A 22,032-nucleotide genomic window follows, 5' to 3' on the forward strand; every position below is an offset into this window, starting at 1 on the left:
TCAGCACAGAGCACGATCACACAAAACTACAGGGGTGTTTCTCAGCCTTTGAACAGACCAGTTATGAAACATGTAGCTCTCAACTGGTGTCAACTGATAACACACTTTGGGACTTTTTCCACTAAGCTTTCATCCTTCCAATGTGGAGATAATTTCTTCTGTGCCCAAGGACGGATTTTGTTAAGTGTGGCAGGGTACCCCCGGGGATAGACTGCAATGACCATGGGGCTGCCACTAGAGGCCGCCCTGCAGACGATACGTGTGAAAAGAGATCTTAACTGGGGTATATAATACTTCTGTTGACACTGACTGTTTAATTGAAATGTGAGGATTTTCATACTTGTATTTCTATTACCCGAAACCTGTTTTGTTAATTAAGCAAAAAGGCTAATAAAAAGCCTGAACATTTTGTTTACTTCAGTGCTGAATTGCTGTCTTCAAGAGAGCTTATTTTGTCATCCCACCGAATACCCATATACAAATGAGGAAGCTGCTGGTTGGAGAATAGGTCTTCTCACTACCCTACTATAATAGTGACAGGAGCCACTAGGCAGGGTGGGTATGAGTTGGCTTTCACAGCAAAATCACGACTCCTGGGACTGTGCAGTGATATCAGTGAGAAACATGGTTGCTCCACCAATCAGTGTGTACTTTCCTGCCCAGTGCCAAACGATGTACGTCTGAGACAGGTGGGCTAATTGGAGAAACATGTACACAGACCCCATTCAACCTGTTTTAGTACTAGACTTGAGTTTCAAATCGGCACCTCCCAGATACCTGACAATTCAAACTAAAAGGTAAGTACATCCTGATTATAATATGACCCGTTATGGTGTGGTACTGATTGTAACACAGAAAGGTCACAACTCCCTTGTCACACACAATGCAATTCAACTTGAATGTTCCAGAACAGCAGCACGAAGCAAGGCAGACACCTGAAACTGAAAATCTCTCACTTTTAAAATGAAATGTGATACTGTGAACAGAGTGAGAAAAAAGGTGAAACTTGAGCAGCATTTTCCAGAGGCACATCTTTCACACTCCACATTGCAAACTAAGATTTTTAACCAAAAGAGCTTATGTTAATGTGCTTATTTTAAAAACATGCTCATCATCTTTTAAGGCTAATGCAGCTACGATGCATCAAAAGTAACCGATTAAATATTTTTAGTAACTCTCTCTCCTTGCTAACAAAGCCACACACCGTATTTGCCAGTGTTGGTAAACGATGAGATTTAAGGCAGATTTAATTGAAATAGGAAGAAACATGCATTCGTCATCAGTTATCATTTTAAAAGGCGAGGCTCTTCGGCTTCCAGTCGAACTGCGACATCAGTCAGCGGGGGACAAGCTGAGAGTAATGGAAACTCAAAGGAAATGAAAGCAAACCCTTGTTTCATTGTTTTACATTTCTACATGTAAATGCATTTAACTTGAAACTTTCCTAGAAGTGCAAACAAACTGCCAGCATTACACAACAAGAACCAAACATTCTGAGAAGAGCGTACAAACCACCTTGGATTTTCTACGATAAAAATGGAGGATTTAATTGAAAGAGTAGAACTGGTGACTCTTTAAGATGCTAGAATGATCTGGATTCTGTGTACTGTAGACACATATATTCTAGTAATTGGACTTGTGGGTATTAAAATCAATTGCAAGCCCCAGTTAGCGTGCTTCTTACAGGCAGCACTGTTTCCTAGTACATCAGCTGGAGGAGAAGTGTCAGTCATCAGGGTCTCAGTGCAAGTAATGATACTGAAAATGTGGCCCCCTAGGACTCATTTCAGATCCCCAAAAAATGATTCAATTTTGACCACCTCCCCGATGGTAAACTGTGTAGCTGAACAAGAACATCTTGACTACACTGGTGAGAGCTGCCAGCACAGCAGTCTCTTCAGTTCTGAGGGTCATAATAAGCTGGGACTTTTTCTTAAATTTAGAATCACCAATTATTGTTGTGACACCAAGCAATGGGTAGAGTAATGAAGTTTAGGCTGTCTCCTCTGACCTGCTCAGCTTTGAGACACTCGTCTTTCAAAGGTCACAGATGTCACAGGAGGTTTAGTGCCACTCGGAGGAGATGAGTCCCTCACCAACAACAAGATGGATGACACAGGGATTACTGTGTCCAACTTAACCCATCCTCCCCTCAGCGACCCTCCGCCAACTGTGATGTAGACTGCAGTCAGCGAGTGACATGATCTGGGTTTGAAACTGGCTCTGGCAAGTGCCACTATCACTTGAGCCACTCGGGTACAACCTACAAAGTTTAACTGGTAGTTTGTTTCTCCCTCATTTTTCTCTGAAATCTGTTTTTTTCTCCTGTTTGAAAAACGTTAATCATACAACTCTTACTGTATGAGATCGATTAGCCTGATGCACCTGTGAGGGATCACTGCCACCATATTTCAGGTTCATACAGTGGCGACACCACCCAGAATAAACACACAGGGCAAAGCAATGGCTGGAAAACAAGAACTGAATTCAACATCATTAAACAAGCCTCATAAGCTTTAGAACTCTTTACTTTCCAATCTTAAAAATCTCTACTCTCTCAAAAATTATTCTGTCCTTGAAACACATTTATCCACTGAAATCATACTATTAAAGTACTGGCATAGCAACCATATCTATCAGGCCGACAAGCTGAATAAAAAGCCAAAGAAACAGCGAAAAAGCACCACTCTCACAAGTCTTTATTGCCACCTACTGGCAATTACTCATCCTTTTAAACTACTTCTTTCAGTGTTGTCTGAACAACAAAAACTAGGAGGTTTGTTTTTTTAAGGATTTAAAATTTCTAAGTGATTATTATTTTGCAGTGAAACTTGCTGCTACCTACAGTATCACAGGATCACCTACAGTATCACTCTGCAAAGACATGCAAATGTGCACATACCCCTGTATCATTTAGAATACCTACTGTATGACCTTGACTGCTGTACTATAATCTCATGTATGTACAGTGCAAAAAAGAAAGCACAGCAAAGGTATTCTTAGGTGTCTGGTAAGATATTATATTATTCAGCTTTTTGAGCTATTGCTGAGAGCGTGTTTATTTGTACAGGTAACAAATGACAAAACATTTCTCATTAAGAAAATGGTTGAGGCAGCATCTAAGCATCTTCTGCCACACAGTACAGTGAACAGTCTTCTAGCTCAGTCTATTGCTGATGATCAGTTTCTTCAACCATTTCAGTTTGTGTACCATAGACAGGCAATACAAATCAAATTAAACTGAATACTACAGTAGTTGTTTCAATTTTTTTTTGCTATGCAAATTATGCCATGTTTGTATTTTCAAAACCTTTGAAATGTAAAAGTGGTCAATGCAAAATTGTGTGTTAATGGCACTGTGCAACACCGAAGCAACTTCCCTTTGCCAGTCTGCATCATTTGGAAAATAAAGCATCCGTCTTAACGAATGAAGGCATGTGAGCAGACGGACTGAGTTTTTTGCTTCAAAATTATACTCTCTGCTGAGTGTGGAGGATTCAGATGAATTAGAAACTAAAAATAAAAAAGCACGTCTTAACTCAAATATATCTCCTGAATAATGTTAAGGAATCTGACTCACTTTGCTCTTTCTTAAAACCTCTCAAGGCCCCGAGAGCTACATGGAAGTAGAAACTGAACAAGCTAGACAGGCCGAATGCCATCTGCTGTTGTTAACGTTCTGTGTATTCTTATGTGACAGGCAGGACACAATGTGTGGAACTCCCATCTGCCAGGGACACAGACATCAAGGTGCAGCAAGAGCTGTCTCCGCACAGGGACAAGAGGTTAATGATCTCTGACAGGTTCTATCCGGGAGTGTCAGAAAGTGCTGCTCCTGCTTCCACGACGCATGCGTACCTTTGTCTGGAAGCAGCAGAAAAGCTGGGTCAGGTAAGGGTGTCTCCTCGCCAGGGCCAGGATCCTCTTTTCCGTCAGCGTGCAGTCGACATCATCGTCCTGAAGGATGACGTCTTTCTTCAGCACTTTCACAGCGTACACTTCGTCTGTACCTTTCAGCTCTGCCAGCATCACCTGGAGGAAGGCAGCATGCAGTGTCAGCACAGCCCCTCTGAGCTGCTCGGGACACCTGGGGCACAACTCTCACCTCTGCACAGCACCGTCAATCCAGCACCACTGAGCACCTCCATACAGCTAAAGGGAACACCGAATTATGACTATTTTCCTAGACAAGTTAGTGAGATCATGTATTTTACTCATCATACGCAGGGAAACTACCATTAACCATTGCTAATTCATTTAATCATTTCTACAATGGTTAAATTAACACAGCTTCTTTATTACTGCAAATACTTCTAGTATAGGAACAAGCAGGCATAAATCCTTGCAGAGAAGTAGGAAGAAAGATAGCCCAGCTCTCTGACTCTTGAGCCTTATTCAGGTGTCATTTTTCACATTTTTCTTTCTCTCACTTTTCAGGCTGGAAGTGACCTCATACCTCTGCTTCTAATAATGTACCATGTTTCTGATGCCTTTATCCAAGGAGATTTATACTCCAAATAATGACAGAACTCTTGAGGTTCGGAGCAAAACAATACAGTGTGTGGAGTGGGAAGACAAAAATTCCACAACAGCGGGTTACACACGTGTACAGATAAAGCTGGCGATACCTTGCCGAAGCTGCCCTTGCCCAGGACCTTAATGAAGATAAAGTCTTCCAGGCTCATCCTCTTGCTCTGGAGGGTCTTGACCTCTCCGTTCTCTCGGCCATCACACCCTCGGCCCTGGCTGTCTCCTGATGCCGAGGACGAGCTCTTGTGCTCCTCACCGCGGTGATCGAACGAGAGCGCTTTCCGGATGTTTTCAAGTTCTTTGATTTCTGAAAATAAAGAAAGAAAATGGACAGGTGATTGAAGGACAAAGCTAAAAGACCATCATATAGAAAAATCCTGCTATACCTGTTATATAATGTACTACACTCACAAATCAGCTCAACATTCTCAAACAGCTATCATCAGCTAAACAGGTTATTTTTTCCTGTTCGTTTTTGATATTAGCTTAGTGGAATAAACAAAAATAGCATAAATGTTCCTCATTTCTACAGACATGAAACACACAAGACTTTTTTTTATATTCATACAAAGTTTCATAGTAATTCTCCTGCACTGATCGGACAGACGGCGGTGTGCTTGTCCTGGTATGACGCACCCTGGTCGCAGGGGGAGGTGGGTGCAGATTTGGAGCGGTCCTCTTCTGTCTGAGGAGTTCCTGGGATGGACTGCTGCGAGTCGACTGCTGGATTCAACTGGAAGAACAAGAAACCTTATTCTCTCGTGCAACAGTAGACCTAACGGAGCAGGAAGCACATGTTGTTCAAGTAGCCCATGTTAAGTCTGCCCTACTCAGGCCATAAGGGGGCAATTGGCCTCCTCTCATTTGGAACCTCTCTATTCTTCCTTGAAGCAGCCTGATCTGTCTCTTATTTATTCTACTGTGGATGCCAGGAAAAGCACCATCGAAAAAGGTTCATCCAGTTAACAAAACTGTAATGCTACAGACTATTGCACTAAAGGACTCATTTTGAAAGTGTTCTCCAGTAGTCTGGAACATTGTGATTTTGCTGTTTGTGCATTCGGCTCAGGCTTCCTGGCCCCCTTGGTAAGTCAAATAGCCTTGCCATCAAATCCACTTGACACACATGAGACAGTTTTACATATTACTAAATCTCCTGCCACATGTAAGCCATGGGTGAGCTGAAGGCCTGCTGCACGTTCAAGTAATGCCTGCAAAGTGCTTGGAGTGTGGCTGCATTAAGTGTGAAGGAGCAACGCTTTAGGCTTCCAGTCCCCCCAATGTTGTATAAGAACTGGCGCATTAATTGCAGGGTATCAGGAATTAGTGAAAAACATTCTAAATGATCGGCTGCCTGAGTTGGATCAATTCAAATGAAAGTGTTTATTCACTAAAGACTTATTTTCTAATGTTTTCATGAGTGTTTTCATACTTAGTGCAACTGAGTCAAATTTGAAAGCAAATGATCCTTGTCAATAAAGCTCACGATTTATGAGGGGGATAACGGGTAACCAGCAGCACTGACTGTGCTCCGTGTATAACAGACTTTCTCATGGTGTCGCAGTGTGATGAGCTTGGGGCACAGGGCAGCGCAATGGCTGTGGGCTCCACTCTGGATTTATTTATCCTCCTAGTGACGCACAGTAATTGTCCTCGTTTTTATTTGGAATGAGGCTTACAGAGAGGAAGAGAGCGTGGGGCACCTGTCCAATCTCTCTTACTGAGAAAAGCCAGGCAACCAGACATGTCAGAGTGACTATTCCACTGATGTGAAACTGATCCTGTCCTGTTTTCCAATCTAAAAAGGAGATAACACAACCTCACTCCGATTATATAACTGAATTTTCATAACCGCTCGTGCTTTAATCAGAAGTAGCACTGGGATGGCTCTTTTCTCCTCATGATACATTATGTGCTTTTTTTTCTTGTAAATATCTTCTGCTGTAAAGGCCCATTTTACTCGTTGTTTTCTTCTTTCAAGTTTCATCGTGAGGGTTTCCAGCAGTGCCAGTCTTTCACAGCTCTGTCTCCCTGCTCTGAAGCGTGGCTCAGCATGACAGAGGACACGTACGGCGCCAGATGCAGCCCACTCTGCTCCTGAAGAGCCACCGTGTAGCAGGACTAACAGGTCACCTTGAAACCATCAATTTGTAAAGACCTGGAACACAGGCGCTTTGATCAATCCAGTAATCTCATTGGTTCAAGTCAGGCATTGTCTCTTTGAGACCTTCCGAGTGTTTTAATTTCACATTTCTAAGCTACTGAATTAAACAAATCATCTGCTTAAGTGGTCAAATCAAAATTGTTTCAGGCCACCTCACAAAACAAACATAAAACCTGCTTGACGCTGGGCCTCCAGCACAGAGGATTGGCAGCCCCCACCCTGCAGCAGTACTTCTGAGGTACACTGATCTACTGAGCCCCATTCCCCCAGCGTCACCTTGCACACCCGGAGTACTGAAGGTATTCAGATGCCTTGCTAAGGCTCTTCTAACATTAGGCAGAATGCTTTTGTGCACTGGGCCAACAAAGACCCATCATGAACTGACAGGATCATAGGTGGATATGTGGATAACAAACCTCTGACCAACGGCATAATGCTACTTTCCAATGTTGGGTCCACAATGGCATGATGGGAAAAATCATGCCTTTCATGATCTTCGATCAACATTTAGAAAACAATAGCGGGCTACCAAACACTAGATTTACAGTACAGTAAATAAAAAAACACAATGGCAGTCACGCAACTTTCAAAAATACTGAAAACCGGACTTGGGTCTGTAAAATACTAACATATCCTTCTGAAACGAGCATGAATTTTTCACAGATAAGATCTTGTGCAACAAGATCAGGCTGGTATTGATCCCAGTTTGGGATTCGCCTGTGTCTCTAAAAGCAGCACGTCAGACTTCAGCAGGACTTGACCTGGCCAGGTGACTTGCCTTTTTCCTTCTCTGGCCCCTGTTCGTGATCTTGTCTGGAGTGACTCCCAGGTCTGACAGCACCTTTGCAATTCCTCTAGCATCCACGCCGCAGTTTGGGGCCACATTTGTTTCACAGCGTCTATGTACATTCATCTTGCAAACTGCGAAGGAAAACAAATCGTTACTGTAAAAGAGGTGAAAACCATACTGCAATTTTATCCAATATGGGTGCCACCACGGTGAGACCAGGCTGACCCAGACTTCGCAAACCTTGCCAAACGTCAAAACGAATTTGAAACAGTAACAAATCAAGCATTTGTTGAAAAGACACAGCACCGAGGAAGAAAGAAGGCAAGCAAGAAAGAAGAAGCAAAATGGAGAAGGAAAAAAAAAACTGTTTTATTCTATTACACCAAACTGCCCATAATACCAGGCAGAAAATCCCAGCAGCAAAAAAGTCATACACACAAAAGCAAAGCCACTACTGCCATCTTGTGGCAAAAGAGTTGAGAAGGAAATGCCAGCTCCAGAGGCACTACATTTATGGTAATTTGTAAAGAAGTTTAACCAATATGCATTACACAAAGATTACAATACCGATATCCTGGCCAACTTTCAGAATGTATCATTTTCTAATACAGCTATGTAGGCCGGGTTCTACTGCACGATTTAATAGTCCTTTTTGGGTGATGATCAGAGCACTATAAAACAGTTCCAATGCTCTATCTAGAATGTTGAGAAAGTAGTGGAATATTGGCTCACCTTTACACTGAAGCCCTTGTCTTAGCAGACCCCAGAGCAGTGATCCGCAGTGGTCGCAGAATGTGGGGACTTTGTAGTTGTGAATGCTGAACTTGTGTGGCATGTTGACACTAAAGCGCTGAGACCCCACCTGCAAATAATCACAGATAATGAAGGTTTGGATACAGTATATGCCTATGTAAATACCATATATACATAAACACAGATAATGATTCAGCCTATTCCAACAACTATCGTGATAACTGTACACAGAAATGCAAAGCATCTATTGTTCTTGATCGACGAAGGCCTGGAGTTCACTGCCTCACCACAGTTTGTGTACACTTTTGCATAATGTTATAATTTTTTTGTGTTCAGACAGCACCCAAAATCTGCAACACTGCTTTCAGGGGAAAAAAAAAGCCATTAAAAATATATTTTTATTCTATCCTTTGTCAAACATCTCAAATTCTCCAGTTTCAGTCCAGAGGCAACTATGGCATTCCACTGAGTGTCACTTTCATGCACAGAATTACTGTACCTGCTCAAGCAGAGATAGTAAAAAACAAGTCAGACCTTTTTTGATAGCTTCTTTGCTTCAGATTAAAACAAAAGGTATTTATTACAATAAAAAGGATATAAACAAGAGTCACTAACTCTTATTACAATGATTTACATATTATGATGCCTAGCCTTACTAAATTCAGCTCTTGTACTCTTGGAAGTGTCTTCTGTGGCAATCTGAAATTCTAGGTGTTGGAGGTCTACTTTCTAACACACATTTCCCACAGTGCTGGAGAGAAGAGCTCCTTTACCTCATCTGGCGTAGCTTCCTGCTTCTTCAGGCCAGCACACTTAGTTATTATAAGCTCATGACATCGTTTATGGACTACACAGGTACACACTGGAGAAGAGACGAGACTCTGGTTAATGCACTGCACACACTTTGACGGAAACAGAGAAATAAAAATAAATGCTCATAACATTTCTACAAAGGCTCATGTTAACCTCTGTGGGTCTTCTTATGTTTTTTTTTAAGATCAGCTAGTTAAAAATAAACAAGTGGAGATATATGTTACGCAGATATGACATATTCATAAATAAAAATGTAATAAAACACTTAGAGAAATTATTTGAATGACAGTGGGATGTGTTTCTTATCTCTAATTTAAGGCAAAGTGTACAGCCATAGATTATAGGAGACCAGGTGTTACTCACCTTGACACTGGTAACCTTGTTTCCCTATTACTCCCCTGTGGAAAGACAAACAAGGCATATCAGAGAAACTGCCAGCAGTGTGGTGTAACAGCTGAAATTCTAAGCTGGTCTAGTTGACATTGGACAAGGACTGAAGGACCCAATTCTTCAGAAATTCACTACTGAATATGGGATTTTTTGCTGTCCTATAAATTTAGGTGAAACGGGCAAAGGGATTCCATTCTATTTGGAATTAGAAAACAGTTTTGCAAGAATGTCTAACACTTTAAAAAATCTTAATGCATTTGAAGACACAAGCTCACACAAAAGAATGCGGCTAGTTCTGAAAACTAGAAAAGGTATCTGACTACACTGTACACTGTTTTTACATTAAGAAAGTATAATCTAGTTGTACTTCTTCCTATAAGCAGAATTTCTTCAAATAAATGCCACCAAATGCGATTTAAGGGTATCTCGGTTTTCACCCAGCCTCACCAAATAGATGTTTTGCCTTCTGCTGGACCTGCAATCGAAAGGCACTTTGACTGCAACCTGACAGTGACTTGGGAGGGCTCTACACAGTGGGCTAGCAGGGTGGAAGAGAGAGCAGGGTTCTTGACTTCTGATCAGCAGGTCATGGGCTCAGATCCTGAATGGGATGCTGCTTTAGGGTCCTTGAACAAGCTACTTCAAGCAGATTGGTCCAATAAAACATGCAGCTGTCTTCACACGAGCCCACAAGAAGTCTGTCACCCACAGGACATTCCCAAAACACACGCAGGTATGTACCAGCTACTCCCCAGATGCAACTGTGGTGGTACATATACTTCAGTGGCAAGTTTAAAATGGGTCAACTGGTGTCCTAGATTCTTAGAGGAAGAGAAAGTCGGGATCCCAGTCCGAATGCCACCATCCAGCTCGACTCACTCTATCCCAGCAGAAAGGCAATTGTGAAGGTTTTTGCTTTCAGATCAGGGACGAATGTCACAGAGCAGAGACTAAATCCTTTATTGGAGTCTGGGATGTCAAATCTTTATTTGTAGTGCAATAGTTCACACATTTTGGTACGGTAGTTCTGATGGTCAGGCACGCTTTCCTGAGAAATGTGAAATGACAAAAGAGCCCAGCAGAGGGAGCCAAAAGGCAGATTTACAGAACAAAACGGTCTTGGAAATCAAGGATTTTTAGATAACATGGAATCATACTTTTATCTTTAAAAAGTCTGGCATAATTATCTCCAAGTACCGCTTGCTTATAATTTGGTGTTAATTAAAAGGGATTTTTTTGCAAGACAAAAATGGAAGAGCTGAACATCTATCCGTCCAATATTATCCAAGTAATATTGTTTTACGTGACATGCCATATTAAGTTATTGTTGCACAAAATTCCCAATTATAAAAAAAAAGATTCCCTCTTTCTGAAAACTTCCATCATAAATGATCACTTTATTTGAGCTTCAAAAACTAGAGAAATAGTTTATAAGTGAAATCACTTAGAGGCCTAATGCCATGACTGGCTCTATAGCAGCTTTCTTATGGCCATTAAAGGAATAAAGGTTTTCATCAATACTGGATATTAGGTTATTACTCTCTCCTCCACTCCAATGAAGGACATTGATTTCTTATCAATGTTTTGTATATAACAGCTTTCCCAATGCACCACAGAGCCGATCATTTCCCAGCAAGCACCACACTCTGAAAGGGCCAAGGGCTGCAAATACTGTATCTCTCAGCCACCACAACCAAATACAGCAACAGAAGAAAACACAGAAGCAGAAAACTAGAGGTAGAAGTACAAGAGAAAGATGGAGTGGAATAACAAAGAGGAGAAAATACTTTAAAAATGCAGTTTCCCATTAGCATGTTCCCGTGAGGGCTACTGCCAGTTATCAATAGATCCTGTGAAGGCTAAATGGTGTAAAGATCAGCCTGTGGAAAAACCATGTTGGAAAATCTGTTTTGCCATTAGCCTCGTGAGTGGAAGTTACAGCAGTCACATTCACAAGGACGATGGGCGAGACTATCTGACTCCCTTCTCTGACAGCACACAAAAAAGCTATTTGCTGTATTTTATTTATTGGGAATTCAGCTTTGGTGAATCAAGTTACAAATCCTGCTGCATCTCCTTGTTCATCAACTGCGATAAGAAGGAAAATGCACGATCTGGGGAATTTGTTCATTTGTACGAACTGATATTGAAACCATGGCTAATAATTAATGAAGTGACAATCCTGTAAAGTAGACTGCTTCCTTAAGTTTACCTTTCTTTGATGTTCGTCTGATGTCCATAGTGGTCAAAGCCAATTTAGCCTGGGCCAGTAAAACTCGTCTTTATTCGATGCCTAGCCTAAACACGAAAAAATGCACCACTGCAGCCCAAAAAGGATTTTCAGCTTAAGCAACCCATCTGAAACCCCTGAGCTCTGGGAGTTCTGCCACTGGCTTGATGACGTGAGGGTTGCGCGTGTCCCTTTCAGGAGTTTTGGTAGCAATGGAGAAAAGCAGCTTAAAACGCCTCTGTGAGCGAGGCTGCTGCCAGCATCTCTCTCGGTGCCCCAGTTCAGCTGTAAACATGTGGTCAAAAGCTGCAGCAGTGTCATCAGAGCAGAAGCAGCTAAGAAGCAGTGTATCGAATCATTTTAACAGACTTTAAATAAACAGCTATTGTTGCTGTGTCATTTCCAACCTCAAGCTTTTCCCAATATAGCCACAACAAACACAAAGGAGAGCCATCCGTAGCTAAACTACACCCCCCTTGCACTCCGCCCCTACCTCCCCACCTTCCTCCAGAATTTCCTTTAATGCTCTCCACAGAGAGGTCAGACCAGGACAGCTCTCCCACTCCCTTGCCTCAAACAGGTCTTTCACAACGATAACACACCCGCAAACACTTTGGCACTCCAGGAGCTAGATAACATCTTGACTTTATTGGGTTCTAGCAGAACAAAATTAGTTCTTAGAAACTGCACTGCACTGTTACAATTGCTGCCAATGTATGGAGACAGTTTGAGATAAAAATGAACTGCCCATCATACATCTGTTGATCCTTTTTGGGATTACAGGTCGGTTTTTACAGCAAATTTAATTCAGGAGATGTAACAGGGAGGTAATTTCCACAGATTTGTGGATTAAAAGTGCCAGCAATTGTCATTAACAAGATTACAATTACTGAACGTTTTCCTTTTAATTATGAGCAAGTGTTAGCAACACTTCTGACCAATCAAAGGGGCAACAAATACAGTAGTATGGTTGGACTCATAGTAAGACCCCACGATTAGTTTTGCCTGCAGTTAAGATACATCCTTCCAGGGAATCGTCAATTACTTCATTAAAATGACTATGTTTACAGCAATGGAGCAGGGATTTCAGCATGTCAATATCCACAATGATTTATCTTTGGCAAGCTACCCTTAAATATGCTGTGTACACTTTAGTCTTCAGTTCCTTTTTTTTCTGGAAGCACCTGCAAGACTAGTTATACATGGCCACCTGCTGGAAACGTTTATCTCTAGTGACTATATCCTGTTCACATTGCCCCCTCATAACACTCCTAGCAACCTACAGTACATCAATAGTCTAGCAACCACCTGGCAACATGACCTTCTAGAGTAGTAAGCAATTCTGTTCCTGGCAATATCCAATCGGTGCACTGATACATTTCCCATGACTATTACAGCTCTAGTGAATAACTGGTTACTTCAAAAAAGTTTAATTTTCAGGCCCAGCTAACTTATACTGTATGTACCGACATACCTAACATAATTATAAAGACTTTATAACACAAACAGAAAAAAATAGTTGCTATTCCTCCAGTGCAGCATTTTTTATATTTTCATGTGACATAATTCTTGAAATGTAACATTTCTCAGGTTAATGTTAATTTGTATCAAATGTGAGCTGTCAGTCTGTTGTGTAGTTTAACTGGTGAAAGATCTCACATATGATTTAAAAAGCTAAATGGTGCAAACTTAGGAAGAGATAAAGCAAGATAAGAATAAGAGACATTAAGTTGATATTTACATTACATGTTGCTTAGGAAGACAAACTTAATACTCAATTGTGAATTAGGAAATGGGAAGACATTTCCTCACTGTAGCAAACAGGTTAGGACACCGTACTCACATGCTTTAATTTACTAAACCAGGACAGACAAATGTGAGGGAAAAATACATAGTTTGTGCTGGTGTTTTATGAAAACAGTACAGCAGAATGTGACTGTTCCCTTGACATGCTCACAACAGAATGGGGCAGTAGGGGTTAGAGCTCTAGACTCCTGACTGGAAGGTCAGAGGTTCAAATTCCAGGCGAGATACTGCTGTTGAGTGAGGTGCTTCACCTGGACTGTTCCAGTAAAATACTCAGCACTACTGTATAGAGGGGTGCAAATGTAAATCGCTTTGGATGAAAGCACAAGCCAAATAACTATATATAGATACTTGACATCACTGCAGCAGATATCTCGCTATTTCAAGGAACAAACAGGGGTTTGTTTCTGACTAAAGGGACTCTACTATGATTTTACAGGCTGTCTGTTGTGTACGAAGTATGTCTGGCCAGGCAAATAACTAGGCACTGTCTTTCGGGCTGCTTTAGAGTGGAACTGAACTGGTTTGGGGGTGAGGACGGTGCCCTGAGCCGAGACCAGTGCGTGCTTCTGCTACGTCCGGCGAGGCTGGCAGCGGTGTGGGGGAGCATGTGGGCCGAACACAGCGCACTCACCAGATGAAGTCTCTGCAGTGAGAGCAGTACGTGGGCTGTCTCAGGTAGGTGGCCATGAACTTGTGCCCGTTGACCTGGTGGACCCGCCGCCGCACCGCGCCCTGCCGCTTCCTGGGCCGCATGCGCTCCCGGAACACGCGCTCCTCATTCTCACTGGACACCGAGGCTGCCGAGACAGACGCACACAGACACGTGTTAGCCCTCCATCTGGAGAACAGGCCCCCCCCCTCACTGGCGAGGCCTCTGAAAGTGAGCAGGACGACAGGGTGGAAACACTCCCGTGCGGTAGGGCTACATCCGGTACAGAAGAACAGTCTGATTTTGACTAGAACTTTAAAAGTAATATTTCTATTCTTATTATTAAGGACATAATTTGTCTTCAGAGACTTAACAGCACACTGATCCAGAGAATTCAGATTCAGTTCTGAGGCTGATATATTCAGGTGAAATATCTTCTAGAGTATCTGCCCACTTGCATTGTATAAAATGTATACTGTATGTATTCGCACATATTTCTTATACTGTAGCTAATCTGTTAATAGTAATACGCTCCACTAAGCCCTGAAATACTAAATTATGTAATGAATTATATAAGGAACCAGCAAATACAATGCCTTAGATCACACTGGCTCAGTCATGAGATTGTTTAATACCGGCCGGTCTTTCGGGTGGCCAGACAGTGCACAATAATGTGCATTTACAGTACAAGTAGGTCATGTCCCTACGCTATGGAGACAGAGTGCAGACTTCTACTGGGAATTAGGTCGCAGCACCAGGAGTAAAACACCACAGGACTGCCATGACAACCTCAGAACACGGTTTCCAAATGAAATGACATAAAGCAAAGGGCCGTCACGCTCGTCTGATCGCTGAGGCCTTTTGAAATGTGGAAGGAGATACAGTATATGCCTTCACCCACAGGACAGTGTTTCTCTCTTTTCAGCTGCCACAGAGCCAGTGACCATTCCCTGCTCACTGTAGTTTTCTGATATTGTATAAGATTACACAAAAGGCAGATTGGGATATGAAGATCCCTATGATCTGGGAAGTTATGGAAAAATCTAGAAACACAATACAGAAAAGTGTGGACACAAAAACTCCATTAACATTTGGTTAATTTCAGCTCGTTTTGGAAAGTTACCTGGAATATATTTAGAAGAAAAAGCGAGAAAATATCACACTGAAGCAAAAGGTTTTGAAATTTGTGCTACAGTAAACAGGGACAGCATGATATTTGTAGGCCTGGTTAGTACTGCTTCGAGTCCTGGGTTCGATTCTGTGCTGAGTTGGTTTGCTCTGTGGGGTTTGTCTATTCTGCCTGTGACTGCATGGGTTTTGTTTCAGGTGCCTCCGGTTTTCTTCTATATCTCAAAGATGTGCTGGAAGGCTATTTGATGAAAGATGAGATGCCCCAAAGAAAAGAGTTACTTGATTATTTTGAGCAATTACCTGCTTTCATGAAACAAACCTTAGAATAAATGATTTACTTAAAGATGAGAGGATCAACATAGTCCTTTTTAACAGGCCTTCCCAGAAGCATACTCTAACTCTCACTCCAGTGAGGAATACTGAATTTACTGAATTATTCATACAGATCAGATTTTGTCTCCTAAAATGTACTGTGATTATGCGCTCAAGTCTGCACAAAGCATTTTCAAAAAGGCTTCCAAGATGCAGAGAACTTGAACAGACTGTCTCCTGCTGAAATACCTTCCAACCCGGGCCAGAAGGTGGCGCTAATCCTGTGCAAGTGTTCTCCATAAAGCAAAGCACAGAGATGCTGCAGAGGAGCAAGTGAACTGAGTTTTTATATATCCTTCCAACCTCAAGCTAGCTGTTGGAGCGACTGAACAGGATTTCTAGAAGATAATACTTTGAAACAAATGTATTTATTGGGTTAAATTGGTGTTTTAAGTTTTGACAAGTCCTTTGGAACGTCCTGTTTACTCGTAATTATTTTGTTTGTTTTTAATGCAGCATTCCTTTGAACCAAAAAAAGAAATGTCCATTCATAGAAAAACAACACTTCAGCAGTTTTTCAACTAAACAAGACATTCAGTGACTTATAAAAGCGCATTGCTGCCATCAAGGAAAAAAATATTCCATGTGTATCTTGTAATTATGAGAACATTATCTCGTTATGACGAGACAACATGTTGTCTCGTTATTATGAGATACTGTAGTACATGATTGCATAATTACATTACAAACGATCTATCACATAATAATGAGGTAATTTACTATGTCGCAGTAACTCGATAAAGGACTATCTTGTAATAACAAAAATATACAATCTCATAATAAAGAGAGTTTTCACATAATTACAAGATACACATGAAACATTTTTTTTCTTGATAGCAGCAATTCTCTTCCGTAGTAACTCCCTCTTACGCAGTATTACTAGTGAAACGATGACACTGAACAAGACATAGTCTAGTCCGCTCTCTGATGTCTAGTAGCTACAGCCACCTGGCTACAGATGGTCCACCTGCTAAGAACTGGTACTGCAGTCTAAGATAACTGCATACATGTATCTGGCTTTAACTAGTCATAAGGCTGCTGTGTAGCTGGCATGTGCAATTACTAGATTCTATTTTTAATCACTTCTGGAACGAGGAAACTTTAAATCCACCTACTCTCTGTCCCCCTTTTAATTCCAGCAATATACAGTATAGTAAGGGGATCAATAGATTGACTTGGAACAGCTGTAACAAAAAGGGCATATTGGAAAACCGTCAGGACCATTACACATGTCAAATGTCATGGAAAAGGAAGGTCACAGCTCTTGTGGCATAAAGGGCAGAAGTCACAGAGGAACACCTGCTACCACCTTATATTGTCTCTGTGGAAACTGAAGATCACACTAGAACCATGTCACACATACTGTACCACCTCAGAGCCTGGATGGGATACTTCACAAGAACTTCAGGTGTAGAGCAAATAACTCATTTTCATAATTGCTATATAATAACGTGTGCAGTATATATTGTATAATAACCATCTCATACTTAATCAGCAGGGTTTATAGAACTCTATAAGTGCTTACTTACTGTGATTCCTTTGACTGAATACTTTTTAGTTTTTTCCTTTAGATGAGAAAGGTAACACCAGCAAGTTATTGTTCACCACTTATTGCTTTATCCTAATGGAAGGCAGGCACACACAATGGACTCTCTCTGAAATGGATGTGTGATCCTCTAGCTGCATTTCAAACCTTGTCTTGAATAGAAGAATGCCTCTAAAAGGTGGCCAGGAACACATGGTCGCAAAACCTAGAGGTGACAGATCGTACAGTATGTTTCTCAAGCATTACTGCAAACGACTTGAGCAAAAATGTCTTGGACTGCATTGAATTGAATCCTCACATCTCACATCCTCAGCTTCTCTACTAAGCACAGACTCACCAGGCGTCTGGAGATCTATAGCCCTAGTGGTTTTACACAGCTCAATCCTTTGTCATTGGGGTTACTATTATCAACATGTAAAGAATAAAGTCTTTATGCTTTTAAAGGCCTTTGCCTTTTCCTATTACACTGCAAAAAAGTAACTGAACTACATTGTGGAAAAATAGCTTGAGAGGGATCCTTCACCTTTGGCCTCTGGAATGATTTGCACAATCCCAGGCGGCTGGCGTGAGTACTGTAGCTCTCCACGACAGAGCCACCGCTGCCTGGAGATCTCGGACAGCATGCTGCTCCTGACCTGTGCTGCGAGCACTCTGTAGTGGTGTGGAAGAGCAGAGCGCTGGGCAGAAGCCGTTGCCTGTCCCTGATGCCCCCAGAAACCTCTCCCCCCAGTACAGTTCAAAGACAGTTGTACACACCTCCCTCCCCTGCTGCGCACAGGCCTTTAATCAGACCTGATTCTCTTCCAGCAATAACTGACAAATTTCCGAGGGATGTCCTGTGCTGTTTTGCCAATGGAAAAGCCTCCTCCTCTGTCGCTATCATTTGCAAGAGACACTCTAGGGAAAGACCGTTTCCTAATTAATCAAGAACATTCTCCCTGGTGTCTTTTGTCTCAGACAGGATTATACTGGGCTGGGTTTAATTTGAATATCTCTGTCATTCCCTGATTTCAGCTGGTAAAGAGCGAGCCACGAGCTTTCAATGTGAGATCCCGTTGATTCATCAACACAAGCTTCCTTCCCTGTGATCTTACTGTACGCTCACCCACCAGTGATCACAGCTTTGCTCTGTTATAAAGGAAACTTCTAACCATTTTTCAACTTGTTTGCCTTGAGCTGGAGATATCTAAGCCTATTCAGTCATACAATGGAAATTTAATACAGCAATGACAAGATTATATGATGTTACTGATATCAATAATATTATAGTTATTAACACAGCTGCTAAAGCTACTAAAACTATTATTATTACAATGGATATTATTACTATTATTATAACTAAAGTACTAGAGAAAACTGAGTGAGGATTAATTACTAACTGTTTTTGCCTGATGCTTTTATCCAAAACATCTCACTGTTTATAAAACATTGCACCCGTTTATAAAACATTGTTTAACTGGGGCAGTTTCTTGCTTTAATATCTTGCTCAAGGTAACAGCAACAGTATCTCACCTGGGATTTGAAACCACAATCTTCCCACACTACCTAACTAGCATGTACTGTACCAATGGCATTGGAGATTTTCACTGCAACATCATTGGAAACTAAATCTCTACAGCAAACTTCAGAATCAAAAAGCGACACAGACTTCAAAAGAGCTCACATATTGTATATATAAACATAAATAAAATCAAGACATTTTATATCAAACTTCTTTTATTCATAAAATAAAGGCGATATCAGCCAAGATCTACTGTACTTGTCCAATACCTTATGGTAAAACCTACCCTTGGTAAGGGTTATTTATATGTCTTTGCCTATGTTTCATGAATAAAATAGTTATTTTCAACAGGATATTACAACTGTGAAAATCAGACTGATACAATGTGTTATTGTATACAATTCTATTCCCAAAAGAACACATAAAACGTTTTGGAAGTCACACTCAGAGTTCTTTACCATCGTGACATTCCGATTCTGTTCTGTCTAGTGTCCAGGTGCCCCCTAGACATAGTAACACCCTGGGGTCTCAGGGGTGATAGAAACTTTTAAGCTAAACACTCACATCTAGAGCACCACCATGCCTTTAGAAGATCTACGCACCCGAAATGTCTTTCCAAAGTCTTTGTATAGGAAAGTACCACATAAAACTGATAAAAAAGACAGGAAGAAAAAGCACAAAGAGCGTCAGAATAAAACAAAAAAGAATCAGCATTTTTAAGAATTTACTGAAATCTGAGGTTCCAGAATAAGTCTTAAATAAGGCAGACTAACAGAGCTGAGATGTCAGCAGTCTAACTTGATGTGTTAAAGTTCATGTTCACAATGTACAGTAGCTCTGCAAGTGCACCATGGTAGAAGTCCAAACTGCCCTGCATTTCATTAACATTAACAGGAGTTAATCTATGTGAAAAGCAGGAACTTTCAAAGAAGAGCTCTCTTGAAATAAATCAGCATAAAAACCTCATGCACTTAAATGTATGTAACACACATACAAAGTGCACTGACTAAAAGAGCCATTAACTGAGAGATTTTTGCTTAGGTAGTAAGTTAATTTCCTCACTATGTAGTTAACTTAGTAACTCCTAGTTATCCTTTATTTACCAGATATTAATGTCCTTTTCTGTTTCTTTTGTGGACTTTACACTTATTTCAAAATCTCTCAAACTTGAGCTGTTACAAATTACATTTCTTCATCACAGCAACAGCTGGAGTAAGCACTTTATTTCGTGAACCACTGTGAAGTCTCTTTTTGCCACCAGGTGGAAGCCAAGTCAACTGGATTCCTGGCATGTTTACAACCCATCCTTCCCTGGGAGAGCACATGACTGGGGATCTGCCTATCCTCATACTGATGAAATTGTAGTGACTGTATTTAATTTGATTTGATTAAACATGACCTCTGGGGTAATCAAGCTCATGTCTTTCCTTTCAAATTTTCAGCCGATGCCTTCAAATGAGAAATTGCGGCCTGTTGCAAACACTGGCAATATTCAGCGTACAGTTAAGGTTTGCAACTGATCATTTTTTCTGCCAACAGAGAGACATTTTAAACAACAAAGGAAGAGCCTGGCTGACCAGGATTTTAAGCGGACTCTCCAAGCTGTAAAAAGACGCCAAGGGTCTTGGATTTCCATAGTGTGCAGTTTGTCTTCACGGGCCATTAGAATTTACCAGTACAGTGCTGGAGAGAAACTAGCACAAGTAAGAACAGTACAATGGAAGTGTAAAGACTTTCATGGAAATCTAGATGTCTAGGAACAACTCAACAGAGGGTAAACAGTTCACTGGAAACTACTGCATATGCAGAGAGATAAGTGTGATAAAAGAGAATTGTGATTACAGAGCACAAATATACAGTGTGTAGACACATGCTGTCTCTGTTCCTGTTAAGGACATGGGAGTTACTCACATGGTCATGACTGGAAAATTAAATTACGTAACACACACTCTCCACGTTTTCTCAGAATATCATACTGTAGTAGGTGAGTCATGAAAACGCGGGTCACTATAACCTTTACATAAAGCTTTTACAAGTGAGCGCAGAAAGAATGCTATAAAGTGTTCAACAACCTTATCATATAACATTTGCCCGCTGTTTTCACACTGATCTAACACAGAGGAAAACACACTTGCATTTTTCACAGGTTGCAACTCCCGAGTCCAGAGACTCAATCCTTCAGTCCTACATCACAGCAAACTGTATATTAGTACCCATGCAGTACCTGCAGCAACAAGCTGTGTGAGCTGTGTGTAACTGACATTTATACTACAGTTAGGCCTATACAGTTAGTCACAAAAGATCCAAAGTCCTGGCAATGTCTATGGTATTTGCATATGCCTATAGTTCCTCTTCATCAGCACTGGAGAGTCGCAATGCAGCAAAGCAGTCTGTGAGGTGTGGGGAGAGATTACCTCTCTGCAGGTCCCTGGTTTTAAAAAAGGCCATGCTGGCAAACAACACATCAGGAGTTCAGAGCTGCCTGACTTTGATTGCAACAATAGCGTCAATCCCACGCAGAAAACCTAACTGATACAATTGTTCAGGGTCATTCCACTGGAGGAGATGGAGGTTAATGAAATCTTCATGAGGAGGCCAGGAAGGGAGAGTGCTTCACTTTGCTTACTGACTTTCTGGTACAGTATAAAAAGCAAAGAACATAACGGTCTCTCTCTTGACAGTCTGGCAAAGCCAAGCTGAAGCCCCCACAGGGGTTGGGGGGAGGTCACGCCCAGTGAAACCCATGTCGAATAAATAAGCAGCTGCAGAAAAAACATGGCCACATCCGAAAGGTACCATTCATTGCACTCAGATTGATTAATTGATCAGTTGAGCAATCAATTAAAAACACGCTATGTCAGCCATGCTGCTGAACCAGAGCACTCTACATTCAGGTGTTGCTTCATGGATGTACAAATGTCCTTATTCTTACCCCTGAGTGCTACGTCATTACAATCTCCTGGCAACGAACTGTGGCTGCCTAGCAACAGCCGTAACCATACCTTTGAAGGAGGCTAATTTACACCAGTCAATGAAAATCTGCTCCTGCAGCTGGGATCGTGTAACATCACAGAGCCAGCAGTCTGTGATGCCATCGGTCCCTTTTTGTTTATCAACAGAACAGTCAGTGTGCATTCATTCACTGGAGAGCAATGGTTTAGCAACACCAAAAGTAGTAGTTCGTCAGTGCCAATTAGATCCATTAAAAAGCCAAATATTTTTTAGAGGTTTGAATTATCTATGTCCTGATCAAGTTATTAGAATACTACATAACACACAATCAACAAAGTTTAGACAAGCAAAAAACTTTGTACCTGTTTAATGTATACTTAACACAAGCAGAACACCTATTGT

General features: G+C 41.3%; 1 protein-coding gene across 1 annotated transcript in view; it reads right to left on the minus strand.

Moving 5' to 3' along the window:
• The window catches only part of LOC148646280 (protein kinase C epsilon type), a 130,204-nt gene that overhangs the window by 39,832 nt on the left and 68,340 nt on the right, over nucleotides 1–22,032 (minus strand). The window contains exons 3-10 of the mRNA XM_088610212.1: nucleotides 14,111–14,276; nucleotides 9,414–9,448; nucleotides 9,011–9,099; nucleotides 8,217–8,346; nucleotides 7,473–7,615; nucleotides 5,167–5,263; nucleotides 4,629–4,837; nucleotides 3,859–4,032 (exon numbers count right to left, since the gene is read on the minus strand). Of these exons, the coding sequence (XP_088466338.1) occupies nucleotides 3,859–4,032; nucleotides 4,629–4,837; nucleotides 5,167–5,263; nucleotides 7,473–7,615; nucleotides 8,217–8,346; nucleotides 9,011–9,099; nucleotides 9,414–9,448; nucleotides 14,111–14,276 (1,043 nt within the window). The remainder of the gene's footprint in view (nucleotides 1–3,858; nucleotides 4,033–4,628; nucleotides 4,838–5,166; nucleotides 5,264–7,472; nucleotides 7,616–8,216; nucleotides 8,347–9,010; nucleotides 9,100–9,413; nucleotides 9,449–14,110; nucleotides 14,277–22,032) is intronic.

This window comes from Lepisosteus platostomus, chromosome 17 (assembly GCF_059453375.1).
Source record: "Lepisosteus platostomus isolate fLepPlt1 chromosome 17, fLepPlt1.hap1, whole genome shotgun sequence".
NCBI lineage: Eukaryota > Metazoa > Chordata > Actinopteri > Semionotiformes > Lepisosteidae > Lepisosteus > Lepisosteus platostomus.